The 20,787-nt window shown below is 32.2% G+C and overlaps 4 protein-coding genes across 8 annotated transcripts in view; 2 read left to right on the top strand and 2 right to left on the bottom strand.

Moving 5' to 3' along the window:
• Positions 1-50: 50 nt before the first annotated feature.
• Positions 51-8,255, bottom strand: LOC100746423 (protein shuttle craft). Of its 5 annotated transcripts, none has more exons than XM_033322508.1 (10): positions 6,119-7,918; positions 5,863-6,036; positions 5,346-5,735; positions 4,992-5,273; positions 4,617-4,907; positions 3,972-4,435; positions 3,308-3,838; positions 3,122-3,228; positions 2,808-2,937; positions 51-965 (listed from the first exon to the last, which is right to left on the bottom strand). In XM_033322508.1, exons 1-9 carry the CDS (start codon positions 7,620-7,622, stop codon positions 2,835-2,837), a joined length of 3,846 nt encoding a protein of 1,281 aa, XP_033178399.1. In that variant the 5' UTR covers positions 7,623-7,918; the 3' UTR covers positions 51-965; positions 2,808-2,834. The 5 variants fall into 5 exon arrangements, with proteins under 5 accessions (XP_033178399.1, XP_033178396.1, XP_033178395.1 ...); XM_033322505.1 differs by lacking the exon at positions 51-965 and adding an exon at positions 8,138-8,255 and having other exon boundaries at positions 2,245-2,937; positions 6,119-7,662; XM_033322504.1 differs by lacking the exon at positions 51-965 and adding an exon at positions 8,138-8,172 and having other exon boundaries at positions 2,245-2,937; positions 6,119-7,729.
• On the top strand, positions 8,252-11,938 carry LOC100745103 (histone acetyltransferase KAT2A). The gene is made up of 5 exons (XM_003491878.4): positions 8,252-8,444; positions 8,551-9,528; positions 9,628-10,188; positions 10,254-10,978; positions 11,062-11,938. Exons 2-5 carry the CDS (start codon positions 8,558-8,560, stop codon positions 11,253-11,255), a joined length of 2,451 nt encoding a protein of 816 aa, XP_003491926.1. The 5' UTR covers positions 8,252-8,444; positions 8,551-8,557; the 3' UTR covers positions 11,256-11,938.
• A 517-nt stretch (positions 11,939-12,455) lies between these two features.
• LOC100744261 (actin, clone 403-like) lies at positions 12,456-15,017 on the top strand. Its single transcript, XM_012389340.3, has 4 exons — positions 12,456-12,912; positions 13,179-13,557; positions 14,171-14,406; positions 14,520-15,017. The coding sequence occupies exons 1-4, from the start codon at positions 12,787-12,789 to the stop codon at positions 14,907-14,909; spliced, it is 1,131 nt and encodes a 376-aa protein (XP_012244763.1). The 5' UTR covers positions 12,456-12,786; the 3' UTR covers positions 14,910-15,017.
• Positions 15,018-15,901: 884 nt separating this feature from the next.
• Positions 15,902-20,787, bottom strand: part of LOC100742224 (male-specific lethal 1 homolog) — a 7,296-nt gene continuing 2,410 nt past the window's right edge. Inside the window, exons 3-6 of the mRNA XM_003491854.4 lie at positions 20,049-20,787; positions 18,324-19,072; positions 17,953-18,171; positions 15,902-17,871 (exon numbers count right to left, since the gene is read on the bottom strand). Coding sequence (XP_003491902.1) covers positions 17,781-17,871; positions 17,953-18,171; positions 18,324-19,072; positions 20,049-20,787 — 1,798 coding nt within the window. The 3' untranslated portion in view covers positions 15,902-17,780. The remainder of the gene's footprint in view (positions 17,872-17,952; positions 18,172-18,323; positions 19,073-20,048) is intronic.

The raw sequence follows: 20,787 nt of genomic DNA, 5'->3' as shown, positions 1-20,787 counted from the left end.
AGAAAAGTTGTATTAGCAGGGAACGATAGGGGCAAGGTTTTCGAAATGTATACACTATATACCGATTATTATTCGTTTCTCACCAACAAACAGCTATTACATATACATATTAAGAAAATGGGATATACGTGTAATATTTCGAACACCGTTTATGTATTGCAATGTATATTTTCTAATATATCTGCCAATCTTTATTAATGTTTTAAAATATAATATCATTTCATTAGGATAAATTCAATTCTGAATGTTCGTTATCGGAGTGTGAATTATGGTATTTGCTAATATATTATGTTGCATCGTATAAAGATTCGACGATGCTTCTAATAAATTAAACTTCCTTACATAAACATGTCCGAAGTGATTAGTGATTAGAGTGTATATTTAATCTTGCACAAAAACCTATTTCAACATGTCTTGTTCAGACCCTTTAATATACCGATAATAAATAATAATAAACCGATTTTCTCATTCGAATACATAAAAATATAATAATTTTGCAGCAAATTGTTTTCTAATAACAATCAAATGATTCGTATAATTTTTTATATATTGATATGAAAACATTAATCACTTAATAAGTATATCCGTCTAATCTATATACCCGAAACAGTTTCAAAATTTGATTTCTTTAAGGTTTTTCTTTCGTCTTAATATTTTCAACAAATTATGCAACTATTTATAAAATAATGTCATTATATGCCAATCGTAAGTTGTATAGCAACTACGTAGCAAATATCGATCATCATTGATTCAATAAAAAGAGAAAATAATCGTCTACGTACGTCTGCTTTGTTCTAATACCTCGATCGTTACTAAATCTGCACGAGAAATCAACGACTCGATTATTAATAATCATCTGTAGCGTCCATTTCGTATCAGTTCGAATTATCGACTATTAATCGCCTATGGCATCTGCGGCGATGTAATGAACCTCTATCCTTTCAGTCGCGTGACCAGCCAATAATCTGCACAAAAGAAAAACGACAATTTCAAATAAATGTATGACAAAATCAGTAATTAACAATAACAGAACAAATTATAGCGAGATAAAGCGACGATAAAATCCAGTCTCCCTCAAAGGTCGGTAATGCGAATTATAGATAATTTCAACCATCAGAAATACAGTCAAGAATAAATGTATAATAAACCAATAATTTAAAGCAATGAAACTAATTATAGCGAAATAAAGTAATAATAGAACCCAAACTCTATCCGAAAGACCGGTAATACGATGACTGTAACCTCGTCGAATACGTAGAAAAAGATGAAAGTAAAAGAAAATTTCGTTAGAGTACTTAATTCTACTAAAATTAATAAGTGATTAAAAATAAAATCAATAAGCAATTAAATACGAACGTACTATTTGAGCAGATAGAAGTGTAGAAATGTTGGTAAACTTGAAATGAAAGTACTAATAATGACAGGGTAACGCTCGACGGGACGAATTTTCGCTCCACGATTGTCAACAGTACAACGTCACAGTCCACGGTATGTTTCTCCGAGAAACTACGACTTTCCAATATTTCGCACCAATAGGCGCGCTCGATTTGACTTTGACAATATTCTGCACCAATAGGCACCCTCGATTTCACACCGCAATACATTGCGCCAATAGGAGCGCTCAATTTTCATATATATGGGCCCTATTGGCCAGGATTGTGACGAACTTCGGATCTATACTGCGCCAAGTTCAGGCCAAAGAAGCACACCGCACCAACTTCAAGTTAAAGAGGTAACCTACTTTATCAGACGACGAAGGGAACTATATTATCGATGTAACCATATTATGTATACATATATTATCAATGACAACATCATGGACTAAAGATAAGATATAGACCTCTCGTGCAATGTAAAAAACAGTGTCCTACGAGCCAGTGGGCTGCGTCACAGACGAAATATACCACGAGACAAATCACTTTATGAACCTTCGTGGCCCAACGTGACTGCTATACCAACTAAGAAATTCGACACGATACTGATCTTAACGTCCTCTGTTTACAGATGACGGCCACTTGTGATGAGCTATTTACAGATTATTCACAATCAAAATAAAATTCTTGTCATCGATAATGATTACCGGTAGTAAAGAAAATCTTAATCATTTATAATGATTATTTGAAACCAAAATTTTTTAATCCAAGACATTAACTCTTATACCATATAGTAACTTTAAAAATTTGTCTTATAACAGTTGTGACGTGTGGCACTAATAAATTAAACTTAAAAGTTAGAAAATTCTGCTCTGAAGTCGGAAATTTTGCATTCTTTTATTCTACCATTGAAACGCTTGAACATAATTAAATATCATTTATGTACAATTCAAACGCAAGTATCTGAAGATTAAGTGATGGAAACGGTATTAAGGTAGCTATTAAGGTCATTGAATTTGTTTTTTTCGTGCTCTATAAGGATATGGAAAAATAAATATATACAGTTCTATTTAAAAGAAAAAAAAACTGGTGATGTCTACCACTTGTAATCTTGTAAGAAAAATAACCATGAAATAGAGCTGTTTTCACCGTTGCATGTGGCCCTTGAATTGTACGGAAAAGTTTTTTCATACAACAGTAATAAATAAGGCAAATGCTTAGGTGATCCCATTTATCTGGGTCACTCTACTTATATGTATACATATATTATGGTAGCGTGCGTGCGTGCGTGCGCGCGTGTGTGTATGTGTATATATGTGTATATGTGTATATGTGTTACAAAGAATAAATATTATTAAAATGTTTAGTTAATCCATTATATTTAACAGCATTTTTTCTAATTATGATATTAATTTCATCGCTTATATTACTTACACTTTATGTAATACGGAGATAGTAATCTTAACCCTTATAATCAAAATAATCTATTTCTGGTTCTGATGTTTTTATGCTTAATGTTGTTTCTGGCTTTTGGATCTTTTTCGCAGGCAGTGATAATATTGTCCTAAAGAGAACAAATGGATAATTTGAAATTAATATTTGGTTGACAATTAAGTAATTGCGGATTTTGTCATTAAGTGGTATTGACAAAATCTGCAATCACTTAGTTGCCAACCCGATATACAAACCCATTGTTAATTTATTAAAATTACGTGACAGATTTTGAAAATTTACTTAATTTTACTTACTTCACGGATCCATCAGCTTTTGTAGTATTTAACATTGGACCTGGAACTTTTCTCTGACCATTTTCCCGTTGTACAATCTCTAATAAACTATAACTAGGTAACCAACACTGTAATAAATTTCAACGTAATACCAGAAAATTAAATTATAAGCTCAATTCTGCTAGTTAAACGTAAAATGTGCATTACCTTATCTTTTACAGCAGTCGCAACAACATTTCTTTTTGGCTCCTGATCATACGCCTGGCTTTCACAACCAAAATGTTCACAAGACTCGTGAATAAAATGACGTTTATCTTTGTTCATGCTATCAAAGGAATAACTGCGTGATTTTTGTTTAGAGGTTTTTGCTAATTGAACCAACTCGGTTAATTTGTCATGAACCATCTGACAAAAATGAGGATCCTTTTTAGCCCACTGTTTCATAAAATCACTGTATCTAGGCATTAATTTTCCACTTAAATCTGGATTTACAATTTGCAAACCCAACGCCAATCTTCTATTCCGTTCTATTATTTTACATTCATCATTGCATTCTAAAGTTTTTAACTGATTCTGTCTCTTTGCTCCTTGACCAAATACTTCTTCCAAATTAATAGAATGACCTAATTGCATATCAGCCATTTTACTAGCTAATATGCTACTTGCTATTCTCTGATATTCTTTAGAATTTTCGGCGCAAACACGCGACATAGTCCTATGCCCACACTGACACGTCACCTACGTATAAAGAGATTTTTATTAGTAATTTAGAAAGCCAATATATTAATACAAACTTTAAACTTAATTATACAGAGATCTTATGTATCATCAAACCGTGAACGTCATTTTGAAAACATATTTAATCAATTACCTTAACCATCTCCTTGCAAGGTGTGTCTGGACATTTACCCTCGTGACACGGAGCAGCACAGATGTGTCCACACAGTTCCCTTTGAACAGTACAAGGCTGAGAACATTGTTGTCCTGGTTTTTCACATGGTCCAGAATGACAAATAGTAATGCATTTATGTCGGCCACAGGATATGGGCTTGTTACATGACAAACCGCATGAAATTTCGTTAACATAGCATGGTACAGCTTTTCGTAACTCATGTTTACCATGACACCATCTTTGAGTAAGAACAGTACAAGGCGGACAGTTTAATTCGCTATGACAATTATGTAATATTTCGTGGCCACAAGAGTGCTGTCGAGAGCAAGGTCTGTCACATGTAGGTCTTCTTGTCCCGCAAGGAACAGGAGGATATATCACAGAAGCCCCGCATTCACAATATAATTCATCAAAACTACTTCGCCAACAAGGTTGACACCTTCCTATTTTAATATAATGTTTTATATTAATCTATTAATTTCGTTGACTCTTTTTCTTTTTTTTGGTACAAATCTTAGTTTCTTTTACTCTTTATCGTACAGTATAATTTTTATGATTTTTATTTAATCTTTGCGATTTAATTTCAAAATTAACATTAATATTATCATTAACATAATTTAATACCTTTATGACAGCTTTGTTCACATTTATGCCTCCCACAGCTTAAAGTTTTAGAACATATTAATGGACAAATATGTTCTATCTCTATGCAACACAATTGGTTACATTTGTGCTTCCCACAAGACCTTTTTTTTATACATCTCTTTTCACACCGTGCATCATCAGCTTTTGATATCAAATCTTTACAAGCTATTTCCCTATCCATGTTTCCGCAGCGGCATCTAACATTGGTAATTAAGTCACAAACAGGACAATCCCCTACGTGACACTTCACTTTACACTTATGAGGATTATCTGCAGACAATATATTATATCATAAATTTTTACTGTATTTTATCAAAAATCCCATTCACCTTCAATTTGAGATGAAATACTCACTAGGCTGCCCGCATTTCAAATTTTTCAAACATATTTTGTCACAGACTGGGATCGAATCTAAGCAAGTTTGTCTCTTATCTATTAATGGTGTTTGCCCACAGCAGCAAGTTGTAATTTTGTCAGGAGTTAAAGAACAGGATTCGCAAGCGTCCGCATGACACAATTTTGTACAAGTGTGATTACCACATTCTAACAATTTACCGCAAATAGTTCCACAAGAATATGTGAACGAAATATTACTCTGGCAAGTTATTTCTTTTGTACTTTTGCCACAATAACACTCTGAAAGTAAATATGCTATCAGAATGAAATTTAATACTTTAATTTACATTATGTCATATTTAAATTACATACTTTGCGTTATTGTTTCTTCACAATTTGCACATTCTCCATGATGACATTTACTTTGACATTTATGCCTGCCACATTTTAAATTTTTGCCACATATAGACTCGCACAGCAATAATTTCTGAGTGCTACACTGTACTGTTTGCTGAGTTTTACCGCAGCCACAATATTTTGTTACCATTGCTGTACATTGTGGACAAGATCCAGGATGGCATAGAAGAGTGCACTTATGTGGACAACTATTTTTGGATAGTGTTCTAGCGCAAATTTCACCACAAGAATGTGCAACATCTCTACGATTCCATTCAGGTACTCTTGTTTTGCCACAAAAGCAAAAGTAATCTTCAGGTATTACTAAGTTAACATTTTGACATGCTGGACATCTCCAGCCATTTTCTATATAAATAGTATATAAAGAATTATTGTAGTGTATATGGTATATAGTATATAAGAATTATTAGTATACAATTTAATAACTTTTAATAAAAAAAATTATCCGGCTTATAACTCTAATTATATTTACCAGATTGTGATGACTTTGCCCATTTTTTAATACATTTCAGATGCAACACATGATAGCAGTTAGAACATGACCAAACATAATCATTCTGTTTAATATATTCACAACATACTAAACATTCTAATTGTCCTCTATTCAACTGTTCTGCTAGTCTTTCTCTTTGACTTGCATCATCGTCTGCACAATAAAATTATAAAACTGCATTATTATCATGTTAAAAATACAACATAGCATAGGAAATACCAACTTACATACGTACCAACTGGTGACTTCCTATTTTGTCCCCGTTTCTGAATATTATTTCTTTCGCTAATTTCCCTTTTATTTCTCCAATGTTCATTTCCTTTCTCTTTATTTTCAGACACATAATATTTACCTTTATCTTTCTCTTTAAAGATTTCTAGTTTAGCTTCCTTATGATGTTCTTTAAATCCATTATATCCTTGATAGTTGTGCCTTTTCTCTTTTATCTCTTTTGCTTCTAATCCAGTTCTCTCGTTAAAACATTCTTTATATTCGCTACATTCTCCATTACTGCACATTTCATTTCTTATTTTAATTTTATCTTCTTTATTATAATTTTCTCTACCATATCCTGGATGGTGATGTCGCTTTTCTTTATAAAAATTTCCTTCCCTGTTATATCTATCACTATACTGATATTTCCTTAAATTTCTATGATTGTTGTAGGTCTGTTTGAAACCAGGATTATAGTAAGTAAATTCCTTCAACGAATTTTTGGGCTGCTGTATGCTATCACCTTGTACAACATTATTATCACCAATGATAGTTCTTTTATCATTAACCTCATTCGACAAATTTTTATTTTTATTTGAACATACATTCATACTTAATGATGATTCTCCTTTATTCAAATTTATTACAGGATCCTTTTTATTATTACAAGTAGCACTATTAGTCATTGAACATTGATCCAATGCATTTTCATTTATAACTTTTGAATTTACTTGTGATTTTCCTGCATAATACTTATTAGTAAAGTATTTATTACCTTGAAGTTTATGAGAAGTTTTGACATGCTGTTGATAGGAATTTGTATATGCATTTTTTTTGTAACACTGATCTTGATGTCTATCTTTGTGCTTATAATTAGAACATTTTTTGTTGTTATATTTACCTTCATGCCTACTCTCATTACAAAAGTAGTATTTATCTGATATCTTGCCGTTATCCGTGACACGATAATTTGCATCATTAGTAGATTTTGTATTCTCTAACTCTTTATTTTTACTTCTATCACCATATCCTCTATTATTTGGCACAAACTCTTCAGCCATGACATGTAATTTTGAGTGATTGACTATGCTGCCTGAAGATTCCGTGATTCTCTTTGTAGAGGCATATTTATCTTCGTTCTTCATTACATTGCTATCATATTTCCAAGAGTCATCAGATACGTAGCCTTGTTGAGATTTGACAACATTTGGAAAGTACTCCTCACTATTTAATACTTGTGTATTTCCTACTGGGTTTATTACATGCCCATGATAATTATTGGTTGTAGTCAACAAACTTGGCATAACATTGGCGTTCGAATGATAGAAAGCATTCGGACTATTCTGTTCAAATATAGGTTCATTTTGTACGTAGAACTCACGACTAGGTTGCAAATAGTCGTTATTTATATTATCAGAAAATAATGTCCAATTTCCTGTTGCAGGCCCAGGTATGCTTTGATCAGAATACATTTGACAATAATTTTGGTCATCTGGCCCTGAATAAGAACCATCCCAAGTAGCCATAATTCTTGCAACTTTACTTTCTTCGTTGTAATTTGTTATACTAACAAGAACACAATTATATTTATAAGTCCCTTCCAATATTACGCTGAGCTGATGTACAATTAAACCTAAAATATGGTTAACGCAATCTTTTTAGAAATCTTTTAACGCAATATCAAATTTTCGTAATATACACCGTTATATGTCTTTATTTTAAATTTTGAAACATAAGTATATTAAATACTCGTTGTGGAGGAAATAAGATAAGATACGATTGATATTGCAATACAAAACCGAAAAAGTACGAAGACCCTTTTAAGTAAGTATGTAAGTACTTACTCGTGACTTATCAAGCATGAATCATGTAATCAAAACACGCTATCAAATTTTCATTGGAATAGTACATTTGAACAATTATTTGAAATTGTAATTGAAATAAAATTTAGAAGATATCTCGAATATTTTATAACAGAAATAATGTAGTTTGTATCATATATATCATCTAATATAAGATAAAGATTGATCGTCGTACTTACAAGAAGATAGCTTTAGAACCTTCTTGGATGTTGAATGAAAGAGAGGATTAATTTCTATTTGTGAAATAGATGGCACTATGTTCAATTTAATTTCACTTTATTTCCTAACCTTTATGCTCATTATGATGTAAATAAGCGTCGAGCCTCGTATATTACATACAAATATAAGTGTTATATCTGTTTTATGAATCTTTTCTCTAGTTTTATAACATTTAATTATATCAAAGATATAAAATAGTAGTATTGTTTACTATTAACAGTCTAAATGTATTGACAATTTATACAGTTATAGGGTCATTGATGCGGTGTAAGTTTACGATGCATCCCTTACTTACATATTTTCATTTTAAAAGCTAATCACTTTCTTATTTTATATAAAGCCAAAAATTATTTCCTTTCGCCCTTTTATTTAGGAAAAGTATGACAACTGAAGAAGGAAATCGTAACTCAACTTTACAGTCGCTAGAGGAAACTGGTCAATGTGTAACTAGTACATCACAACATGCAGGAAATAGTAGAGAATCAAATACTGTCAGACCACAGGAACAGAGCAGCCGACAAAATAATTTACAAAGAATACAACAAAGGAAACAACAGATGTTAAATTTACCACAAATGAAAAAAATATTAAAAATTGCAACATATAGCGCTTGTAAAATTGAAGATTGCAAATGCATTGGATGGAAGAATTCTCAATTACTAAATAAATCTTCTAAAAATGATACACAACAACCTATTATAAATTTTTTTGACCCTTGTAATAGTTGCAAGCATGTTTTAGAAAATCATGTTTCACATTTGACTAATCAATCAGAAGAAGAGGTCAATAAATTATTATGTATGGTTATAGACGCTGACAATATTTTTCTAGGTTTACAGAAAGAAGAAGATCCTGACACAAAGAAAGTTTATTTCTACTTATACAAGCTTTTAAGAAAATGTATACAATCTATGACTAAACCTATGATAGAAGGTCCATTAGGACAACCACCTTTTGAACGACCTAGTATAGCAAAAGCAGTAATGAATTTTGTTGCTTATAAATATGGTCATTTGCCGCAACGAGACATGCAAGCTATGTGCGATATGGCTAAAATGTTTCTGCATTGTTTGAACCATTGGAACTTTGATCCACTTAGTGCTAGAAGAGGCACAATCAGTGCAGAAGAAGCTCCTGCATATAAAATTAATCATACTCGTTGGCTTGTATTTTGTCATATACCAGCATTTTGTGATTCATTACCTCATTACGATACGTCTCTAGTTTTTGGACGAACGTTCGTCCAAGCTGTTTTTAAGCCAGTTTCCAGGCAATTGCTAGATAAATGTCACAGTGAACGAGATAAGTTAGCACCGGAGAAAAGAGTAATAGTCTTAACACATTTTCCAAAGTATGTAAAAATTTCTGTTTTTACTTTATTTGTGTTACTTCATTAATCGATGAGATATATAACGTATATGCAATATGTAATATATTTATTCAATTTTAGGTTCCTATCAATGTTAGAGGCAGAGATTTATTCGGATAATTCTCCGATCTGGGATCCTGATTTTAAACAAGTACCTCCTACTTATTTACAATCTGCATTGGAATCAAAGGCAAGTCAAGGAAGAAGAACCGGTGAATTTGAAAAAGTCACAGTTCCACCAAATGATAAAGATAACTATACAACAATTAACATAAGTCCTGGCATGAAGAAAATTCATGAAAAAAGATCACATTCCGAAGGTCGTTCAGACGTAAAAAGAAGAAAGAATGAAGAAATTTTTGAAGATTTATCAGAAGAAACAGTTGCTGAAATTATAGCGACTATTAACGATCCTAATTACATGTGCGGGCCTGACGCAGTATTTCCTCCAAATGTTCCACGAGATGAAACTGCTAAGATTGAGGAAAGCAGAAAGATTATAGAATTTCACGTGGTTGGGAACAGTTTAACGCAGCCAGTTTCTAAACAAACAATGCTTTGGTTAATTGGATTACATAATGTATTTAGCCATCAATTACCTAGAATGCCGAAAGAATACATATCTCAATTAGTTTTTGATCCGTAAGTAATGTGGATAATAAAATAGATATATTTTTCACGATTTATAATGTTTTCTTTATTTGTAGAAAGCATAAAACACTAGCTCTAATAAAGGATGGTCGACCAATTGGCGGTATCTGTTTTCGAATGTTTCCTACTCAGGGCTTTACAGAAATAGTATTTTGTGCTGTTACAAGCCAAGAGCAAGTTAAAGGCTACGGTACACACTTAATGAATATGCTTAAAGACTATCATATAAAAAATAATATATTACATTTCCTTACATTCGCCGATGAATTTGCAATCGGATATTTCAAAAAGCAGGGCTTTAGTAAAGATATAAAATTACCTCGGTCGATGTATCAAGGATATATTAAGGATTATGAAGGAGCAACATTAATGCATTGCGAATTGAATGCGAAAATTGTGTATACTGAATTTACGGCTGTGATACGAAAACAGAAAGAAATTATTAAAAAGTTGATTCATCAAAGGCAACAAGAGATACAAAAAGTTCACCCTGGTTTAACATGTTTCAAAGAAGGTGTTAGGGGTATTCCAGTTGAATCTATACCTGGTATTCGTGAAACCGGTTGGAAAAGTTATACTCAGACAAGAACAAGGGGAGTAGCTAAAGGAACTCAAGGGCCAGAACCAATGGAAGCGTGCTTGGATATCACTGATTCTTTGTATAATGCGTTAAAAAATGTTTTGAATAGCGTAAAAAATCATAGTACAGCATGGCCATTTTTAAAGCCTGTGGATAAGAATGAAGTGCCAGATTATTACGATCATATTAAATATCCAATGGGTGAGTGCAAGAATTGAGTAGAAAAATTCAAAACGTAATAAATCGTACAAAATGGGGAAAGAATGAAAAATTTTACTTTTCAGATCTCAAAACTATGACCGATCGATTGAAAGCTAGATATTATGTTACAAGAAGATTATTTATTGCAGACATGACACGAATTTTCACTAACTGTCGCTTGTATAATAGTCCTGATACCGAGTACTATCGATGTGCTAATGCTTTAGAAAAATATTTCCAAACAAGAATGAAAGAAATTGGTCTTTGGGATAAATAAAATTCATAAATTAAAAATATATGTGTTGATTATATTTTTATGGCTAATGTTTGTACAATCATCTGTAAATACAGAAATTAAAGACTAGTCAATGTAAAAAAGAACTTAGTTCTTAAGAGGATACGAGAAACGATGGAAAAGTAGTACTCCATGTAAAATGTAGATAAAAATATTTACACCTATATTCTATAATTTGTAATAAATTTGGTACTACGTTCTTTATCATTTTTCCACCCTAAAACACGATTGAAAATAGGATACACAGCAAATTAAAATCAAACTAGATACTTAATTTCACGGCCTAATTATAAACATTAGTCGAACAGTTAATTAAGGAATGTAATACACCGATTATAACGAGATTCTGTATAGTGGTCATTCTATGGAACAGTGAATCTCTAAAATGCGTTAATTCTTAGAAGACTTAGTAAACTGAAATTTCTATTTTCCGTAAATAATTAACTGAAACGAAATAAAGCTAAAATAAAAATAAACATTTGTAGAACACATACACACACATTTTTTTAAAATACAATTATGAATATTTATTTGAGGACGAATTAAACGAAAATTCCTAGTAATTGCATGAAATTTTCTTTAACAGATGCTATGTATATAACTGTTTAATTGTAAACGAACTGCATTTTAAACTAGAGCATTCGCTAAATTAATGAAAAAGAAAAGACATATATATATATATATATATGTATTTTAAATATGCAAATAATACCTTATATCATAAAAGACAAATTATTTGTAAGATACATATTTTGTTTCTATTATTAAAATTACTCACATATGTACATCTATGTATAAGAAATGTTTCCACAAAGTTGGAATTTGAAATAAACTGGATATACATATTTATAACAATAAAAATAACATATTTTTCTACTATGTAAACTTTATCATTATTTAAGCTATCATTTTGCATATTTTATCAGTTCGTTTGTATTTAATGGACTCATAAGTTGGTTTTCGCTTTCATTGATAAGTAGTAAGTCATTTCGGCAGTTTTGTTAAGTATAGGATTAACATTGTCATACAGATTTTAGAAATTCTTAAGAAACTAAAGAAGTTAAACTCTTTTTTTGGCTAACAATTTCTATCCTGTAAATATAACAAATGTAGAAAATAAAGAACTGGCATTTATATTGAATAGAGAGATTAGATATCAATAGGGGGAATATTTGTTGGAAATTATAAAAATGTTAGAACCAAAAATTGCTGTATATTAGCTTAAATCATATTAGCTCACATTATGTTAACTGAAATGTATACTAGTTCATTGACGTGCAAGAAACTGTTTAATATACAGGCATGAATGCATAGAGGTAGTAAAAGAGGGGGCATTAATATAAAGCAGCTCCATTCTTCAGCAGAAACAATATTAGAAGAGTCAATGCACTGTCGAGGTAGTGCAAAATCTAGTCAAATAAACAAGCTATTTGCTGTTTTTGGCAATCAAGATTAATATTTCCTTTTATACCTACAAAAATCAGAAGAGCGACATAAATACTTTTAGTTTAAAATGTGTGACGACGATGTAGCAGCCTTAGTAGTAGATAATGGATCAGGGATGTGCAAAGCAGGATTTGCAGGAGATGATGCTCCACGTGCTGTATTCCCTTCCATTGTTGGAAGACCTAGATATCAGGTAAAACTAACAATATCTTAAATATGACCTATTATAAATCGTTAGCTAAATTTATTTATACATACTGTCATGTACATTTATATTAGTATAAGATAATATTTGTTCTAACTTAATATCGGAATACCGTGAAACCTTCAAAATTATCGTATTTTTAATATTCAATACATTTACATTTGTAAAATCAAGTTGTTTCAAAGTTTATAAGAAAGAATGGATACTTATCACATTATTTGTTTGTTCTGAAAACAATAAAAAATGATATATAGGGAATCATGGTTGGTATGGGACAGAAGGACAGTTATGTGGGAGATGAAGCACAAAGTAAAAGGGGTGTTTTAACTGTTAAATATCCAATCGAGCACGGCATTGTAACAAACTGGGACGATATGGAAAAAATATGGCATCATACATTCTATAACGAACTAAGAATCGCTCCGGAAGAACATCCTGTTCTATTGACCGAAGCTCCTTTGAATCCTAAAGCTAACCGAGAAAAGATGACACAAATTATGTTTGAAACTTTTAATTCTCCAGCAATGTATGTCGCTATACAAGCGGTTTTATCGCTTTACGCTTCAGGGCGCACTACAGGCATTGTTCTAGATAGCGGAGATGGAGTTTCACACACAGTACCGATTTACGAGGGTACGTGTCGTTATACATATACATGTGTATTTATCATTTCGACCGATAGGATGATTATTTCTGCAAATTATATTATTTCGTTTATATTTCATTCTTTAATGAATATTACAAAAGCAAAACGGTTCATTTGATTTGATCCAAGATATCATTGTATATATAATATCTGTGTACAGCTAACGTTAAATTAAAAAAAAACTGTTTCCTGAAAAAATTATACGATTTTACGTCATGATTTTTATCGCTACAAAATACATACCTTTACGTATTAACTATTAATGAAAAATATAATTCGTTTAATTCATTTATTTGTAAAATTTGTCTAAAAACTAAAATTTATCTAATTTATACAACTTGTATAATATACTTGAGAAGAGGGCATTCATTTTATTGTATGTGAATACATGTTGCACGAATAACGGAAATTATTATCAGAATGAACATTTTTATTGGCATATATCACGTGTAGTAATGTACGCAAATGTAGTATTGGTTTTAGTTTTAATAAAAGTCTATGACAATATCCTTCCAAATCGTTATAAGACCGAAAAGTAGAAGAATCCTGTATATATTAATTATAATTGCTGTTACGAATGAAGAATCCTATTTGATCCAGGATATGCGTTACCGCATGCAATTTTACGTATGGACTTGGCCGGCCGCGATTTAACAGATTACCTCATGAAGATTCTAACGGAAAGAGGATATTCCTTTACTACGACCGCGGAGCGTGAAATTGTTCGAGATATTAAAGAAAAATTGTGTTACGTTGCTTTGGACTTTCAACAGGAGATGGCTACGGCGGCTGGCTCAAGTGCCCTCGAAAAAAGCTATGAATTACCGGATGGTCAGGTAATTCTGACTTATATATAATGTTTAATTTTTTAACGATCTATGATTATTCAGGAACTGAGAGTTTGAGAGCAAAATGTTTAAATTAACGAACTAATTGATGCTGTTTTTAGGTAATTACTATTGGAAACGAACGTTTTCGGTGTCCAGAAGCAATGTTTCAGCCAAGCTTCCTCGGCATGGAATCATGTGGAATACATGAAACCACTTACAATTCAATCATGAAATGTGACGTCGATATTCGTAAGGATTTATACGCCAATTCGGTCTTATCGGGCGGAACCACTATGTATCCAGGTATTGCGGACAGGATGCAAAAGGAAATAACGGCACTGGCTCCGTCTACAATGAAGATCAAGATAATCGCGCCACCAGAAAGGAAATACTCGGTCTGGATCGGTGGTTCGATCTTGGCCAGTTTAAGCACCTTCCAACAAATGTGGATTTCTAAGCAAGAATACGACGAATCGGGTCCGTCTATTGTACACAGAAAGTGTTTCTAATTCTCCTTTCAAAAAGAGTTTTCAAGAGGTTTCAAAAGAAATTTGACTATATTCAATTGAAAAATTATAAATCGATATTGTGTCGTAATAAAACTAACTTACTCTGTATGCAAAATTTTACATCACAACGCGTCACCTAATATTTATTTGAAAACTTCGATTTATTTATAGGATAATTAATTTCTAACATTTATCAGAATGTTTTTGTAAGAAATAATTTTATTTATTTGACATTTCTTATTTCTAAATTATAATTTCTATTATATACAGGTCATTTCATAAGTTGCTAATGGACCGTACCTTTTTCTCCTCTTTACCTCTCTCTCTCTTTCTCTCTCTCTCTCTCTCTCCTTATTCTTATTATTTTATACATTATTTATTTTAATATCTTTTCATTTTGTTTAGAAACAAACAGATTCGCATACTAATATATGAAATACATTTAGAATGTAAATGCTCTTGTACCTCTATGATAGCCGAAATATTCGACTGAAATTATATTCCTAATACTATTATGTATAATCTTAAGCAGTGGTCCACTACTTATGGAACAACCTGTATGTAGAGCAATAATATGTGTACTATAATATATAATATTTATATATAGTACACAATATAATAAATATATTTTGTAAAACACGCATACAGTCATTCATTCCCTTATATATATGATTCATTTATTTTAATACCTTAATATTATACAAAAATAAAAAATGAAAAAAGTTGTCTAGTTCAAAGAAGAAATTTTTATCATCGCAGTGAAGCTTTTAAGACCACAGTTTATAAAACTTTAGTTGTTTTTCAAGTTGTGCTTGTTATGCATCGAAAGTAATAAAGTGATAAAAAATATAAATTAAGTTAACTCATAACGATTCTTTTATCATTGAAAAGTACTCCCTATAATATGTTTTTAATTCATTAAAAAGACATAAGCATTGAAAACTGCGATCTTAAAAGACTGTTACGCTGAACTAAACAACCTTTTTTTTTTATAGTTCTCTTTGTCATTAAAAATGACGGAAATGTTTTGCATGATCAAAATAAATGAGCCACCCTATATATACATCGATCCGGTTAAAATCATATACATTACTTTATAGTTGCACGCATACGGTATATCAGACATATGCGTGCACGCACGCACGCACGCACTCACGCGCGCACGTACGCACACGCGCGCGCACACGAAAAATAAAGTAAACGTATATACATGCTATACACATGACAATTACGTAGGCTGTCACAATCTCGTTAATTCGAAAGTCACAACAATATCACGAAATTCCGAAACAATTTATGTAATCGTTAAAACTTAACAGGAGGCACTTTATGCCTAACATTCATTTATATTTTCAAAATTATATTTTAAACAATTCAAATAATGTTAATAGCACAAAAATTTATGTTGTTTCAAATAATAATTATAATATTTATAAATGTTATGAGATTTTGTGTATCAAAATGTGATACACACACATGTATGTTTTATGAAATTATTAGTTTTAAAACAGAAAAGTATATGACATTATTTTACGTCTTTGGTATACTTGAAAAAGCTTTCAATGCGTAAAATCGAATTAACGAGAACAACGTAAATAATTCTATGCTATGTCTTAACATACCTAAAAGACGCTACTCGTTCTTATTCTGTTTATTGTAAACAAAATATAATCGTTTGATGTCTACTCATCGGTAGTGCGCACTACTATAAATAAAATAGTAAACAAAAACTTATGTATAATTGGAAAGATGTTTCTTTTTATTTACAAGTTATAATCGCTATGTTCACCGTATTTTAACGTCGAGCATTTCAATTTACGAAATGCTGACCATCTCTTATGGACGGTTGAATCGAGTACCCCATTACTTGTCATGTATGATAAAATAGAATAATGCAATTAAAGTACATTCATAATAAATTAGTGCACTTTACTGAAAGAATTTTCGACAATTGTAATTAAATGCTAGGGTAAAATTTAGAAAGAAATTAAAAATGAGATAGAAAAAAATAGAAAAGAAGAAGACGGAACAAAGATATATCTTTAGTAATCGATGTTAAAACTGAAAAGAAATTTATTAAAGAAGTTTATTTCATTTTAATATTTTCAAGCGGACGTCGTACCCACTTTTCTCTTGCATTATCCATAAAAAAAAAAAAAAAGGAAAAATTACATAAATAATCTGTAATTTTACTGAATCTTTGATATTAATCATGGAACATATTTGTTGACACCAATTAGTTTTACAGCCAAAATTAAAGAAAATGGCTACGAAGAATTTGAAGTAAATTGCATTATTTGTATATAATATTAATTTTGTAATAGTTTATCACGGAGTATGCATATCTTCAACGCATTTGAGCTTCTGCATGTTTAAATGTAAATTCACATTTTATCCAGTTAATTGCAAGAAAATACACTTAATCTGATTATTTATGTCCACTGTAGTCTGTACAATTTCAAATAAGATTTTATAAGTATATTTAATAAATATTAATTAAAATTGAATAAATGAATAACATTTCTACAAAACTGCGACAATATCAAATTACAGTCGTACAAATAAAATGATTCTTATAGATTTGAACAAACTATAAGATCAATATCTTTTGATCAAGCTTTAATAAACACGAATGAGTAAGTAAGAAATAAAAAGCATTGTATTATAGGTACTCCTGTCAAGTATAGTCATCTTTCCTGAATTTTGTTTTAAAAAAGGGTAATAAAAATATCTTTGGTGCTCCTATTTCATGTAATAAAAAAGATATGATTTTAGAAAAAAGAAAAAAACAGATGTATATGAGGGAGCATATCTATAACAAAGATTAAAAATGATAAGACAAAAATAATCCTGTCCACTGTCGTAAAACGTTTATCTTCTAGTAGATTTTCTTCTACCTGTTGATCGTTTTGGACGACGACTGTTCGATCGTGACATATTTGACCAAGGTAAAGAAAATTCACTGTAATTATAAAACAAATGATATAACCAATACGAATCAGTACGAGTGTAGGACATAGTTACTAATACATTATTAATTTACCTTGGGGTGAAACTAGGAATAGGAGTACCAAATGCAGTAACAGGTAACTGGGGATCCACTTGAAGACTTTGTATTTGTTCTACATCAGGCCATAACGACGATACAGCTTCTTCTTCAACAGCAGACGGGCATGGCCCGGTATGATTCGTATTGTAACACGTTGCTTGATGATTCTGCCTTTCTTGTCTTTGTTTTAATTTTTCAATATGTCTCTGTTCTCTAAAAATGGAAGTTCATCTGACTATTGAGATTTACTTAATAATCAACCGGCTGTATAAGTTTGATCGAAACGGTGAAACATTATGAAACGGTTGGAAGGAAATAAAATACATTAACGACACTTTGTATTACTTTGGTAACGCGATACAAACCTTATCCTTTGTACATCCCATCTTTTTCTCCTCCTTTCATCATTTTCTAACTTTAAATGTCTTTTGTTAAAAATTTCATCATCCAAATTTTCAGTTCCTTCCATCGTATAACAGCTTGTATATATCTTTACCCTCCAATTTGGAACTTCTAACGAGGTATTACTTTCTACTAAATTAGGTTCCTTTAAATTTAACGTATAATTGGGATCTCCAACAGCTGTATAATAATGTTCCTCTGTAGTAAGGAAGGATTCCTTTTTTGTTAATGGCTTCCCCTTCCTGTCACCTTTCCTGTTGTTTTCTTGAGTTAATGGCTTATCTTGTACCGTAGAGGATGTGTCGTTGCTAATCGTAGACGAACATGAAACACCCCTTTTCCTTTTGCTTCCACTGGATAGCGACGTCGAGTCCGTTCTTCTTTTCTTCTTCTCTTCCCACTCTAATCTAATATCATTACCAGTTTCTATTTTTGTCTCGTGCTTACTTTGATTATCATTTGGTTCTTGTTTAACAGTGGTAATGCCACCACTGGTATTTAAACGTATCTTAAAGCTTTCATTGTATTGAGAATTACTGTTCTCAGATTGAATATTCCTGTGAAGTTCGCTAGTCGATGGCACATTCACAGAATTAATAGTTGGAGACGAGCAAGCTCCTATGTGCTCTGACGCAATGGAATTTTCATTGTTTTCCGATCTGAGCTTTTGCAAATTTACACGCCTGTCCATACGCTCCAACCGCAGCTTAAGCTATAACACAGACACACATTTATAAGTAAGTTCCATCAAAATAACGCGTATCTCTACAGCATTAATGTTAATGAAAACTATAGTTCTGATATATTGAAATTCTACAAATATAGATTTAAACATTTAATCAATTAATTAAATACAAATATAAAATCGAGATTTATTACTTAAATAATAATAAACATGACGAATATATTCCATACATTGTACGGAAAATGTAAATACAACTAAATACAAAAAATTTCATGTAGGAAGATTAGAATGAATTATTTTTTCCTTTTTTTCATTCAGAAACACAAACATTCACAAACGAATAATCACAGAAATTACGCAGTATTCGTTTAAACAACTTTATTTACTGTCAACAAACGATAGGTCGGTCGAGTTTTGATTTCTTTCCGAATCCCAGGCATGATCATTCTCGCAATTGATCATACATACGTATAGATAACACAAAGTATTAGCGAGAGTGATATTATCGACAATAGTGTCGCGAAAATTGATCGATTCTTTCAGAAAATCCGTTTATTTAAAGATCTTTTATTTTCCATACTGAGAGTATCGTCACCGGAAAGGCAGATTGCCCGCGAGAAACAAACAGAAGTTACATATGTATAACGTGCTTGTTGTTTCGAAGTTACGGTTCTATACAAAACAGCGCCATCATGCGGTAACGTTACGTCTGACCTTCACGTTCGAGTGACCAATGAAAGAAAGAGGAATAAGAACCGGGAAAGCAGAGTTGAAAGAATGGGAAGGGCAAAGATATTGACACACGGACATAAACGCGGGTACTTTGCAATGCATCTTATCGTCAGAAACATGCAGCTCGCGTGGTAATAGTAAATTAGTAGTAAAAGAAATGACAAAAAAGAGAGAATCCCAGAGGAAATGAAATAATTGTAAATTAACACGAACATTGAGATACGCGTTAACATTGAGACGAGAAGATTAAAAGCAAAGGAAAGGAAGGTACCGTTTCATTTTCCTGTCGTAGAGCTGCTAAGAGCTTATCCTTCGTCACGATTTGTTCAGACTGTTGTTGAATCAAATCAAGATGAAGAAGCAAGAGTTCCTTAAGATGTTTGACTTCTGTGAGATCGTTCTGACGTGGTTCGTTACCTCGAAGAGGACTGACACCAAGAGTGGAGGTGGCAGTGGCTACTGCCGGAGCTCCGCTATCTGTCATGCTGGCGTACATGTGATCGAAATCACAGGGAAAACTGAGTATTCCAGCGGCTGGTTTACCATCCTCGTCGACGTTTTCGAATTCAGTACGGGAGCAACTATTGTTCTGGTTAACGACAGAGTTAACGGTGGTGCTGGTAGTCGAGACCGTGTTACTTCGAACGCCGCTGGTCGCCGACGTGGTAGACAAGTGTTCGTTCATCGCCGCGACCATGTTGTCGTCGTCCTCCTCGTTATCTTCTTCCTCGTCTTCTTCGTAACAAGGAGCAGAAACGGCCGTAGTCGCTCGATCGTCGTGCTCAATGATGGTGATGGTGGTGGTAGTGGTGGTGGTAGTGGTAGTGGTGGTGAGATTGACGATTGGCGTCTCGATACACCTTCCGGTGTACGTTTCTTCAAATTCGATTTCACTGTATTCCGTTCTCGTGTTCACATCTTTTTCATTACGTATCGCTCCCTGATTCTCCGGTATCTTCAGATCGGAATTCACGTCACAAAACTCCACGCCGACGACGCCCTCGGCGGTC

This window comes from Bombus impatiens, unplaced genomic scaffold, assembly GCF_000188095.3.
Source record: "Bombus impatiens unplaced genomic scaffold, BIMP_2.2 scf_0640, whole genome shotgun sequence".
Lineage (NCBI taxonomy): Eukaryota > Metazoa > Arthropoda > Insecta > Hymenoptera > Apidae > Bombus > Bombus impatiens.
Note: the sequence above shows the minus strand (reverse complement) of the source record. Positions and strands in the feature narration are given on the sequence as shown.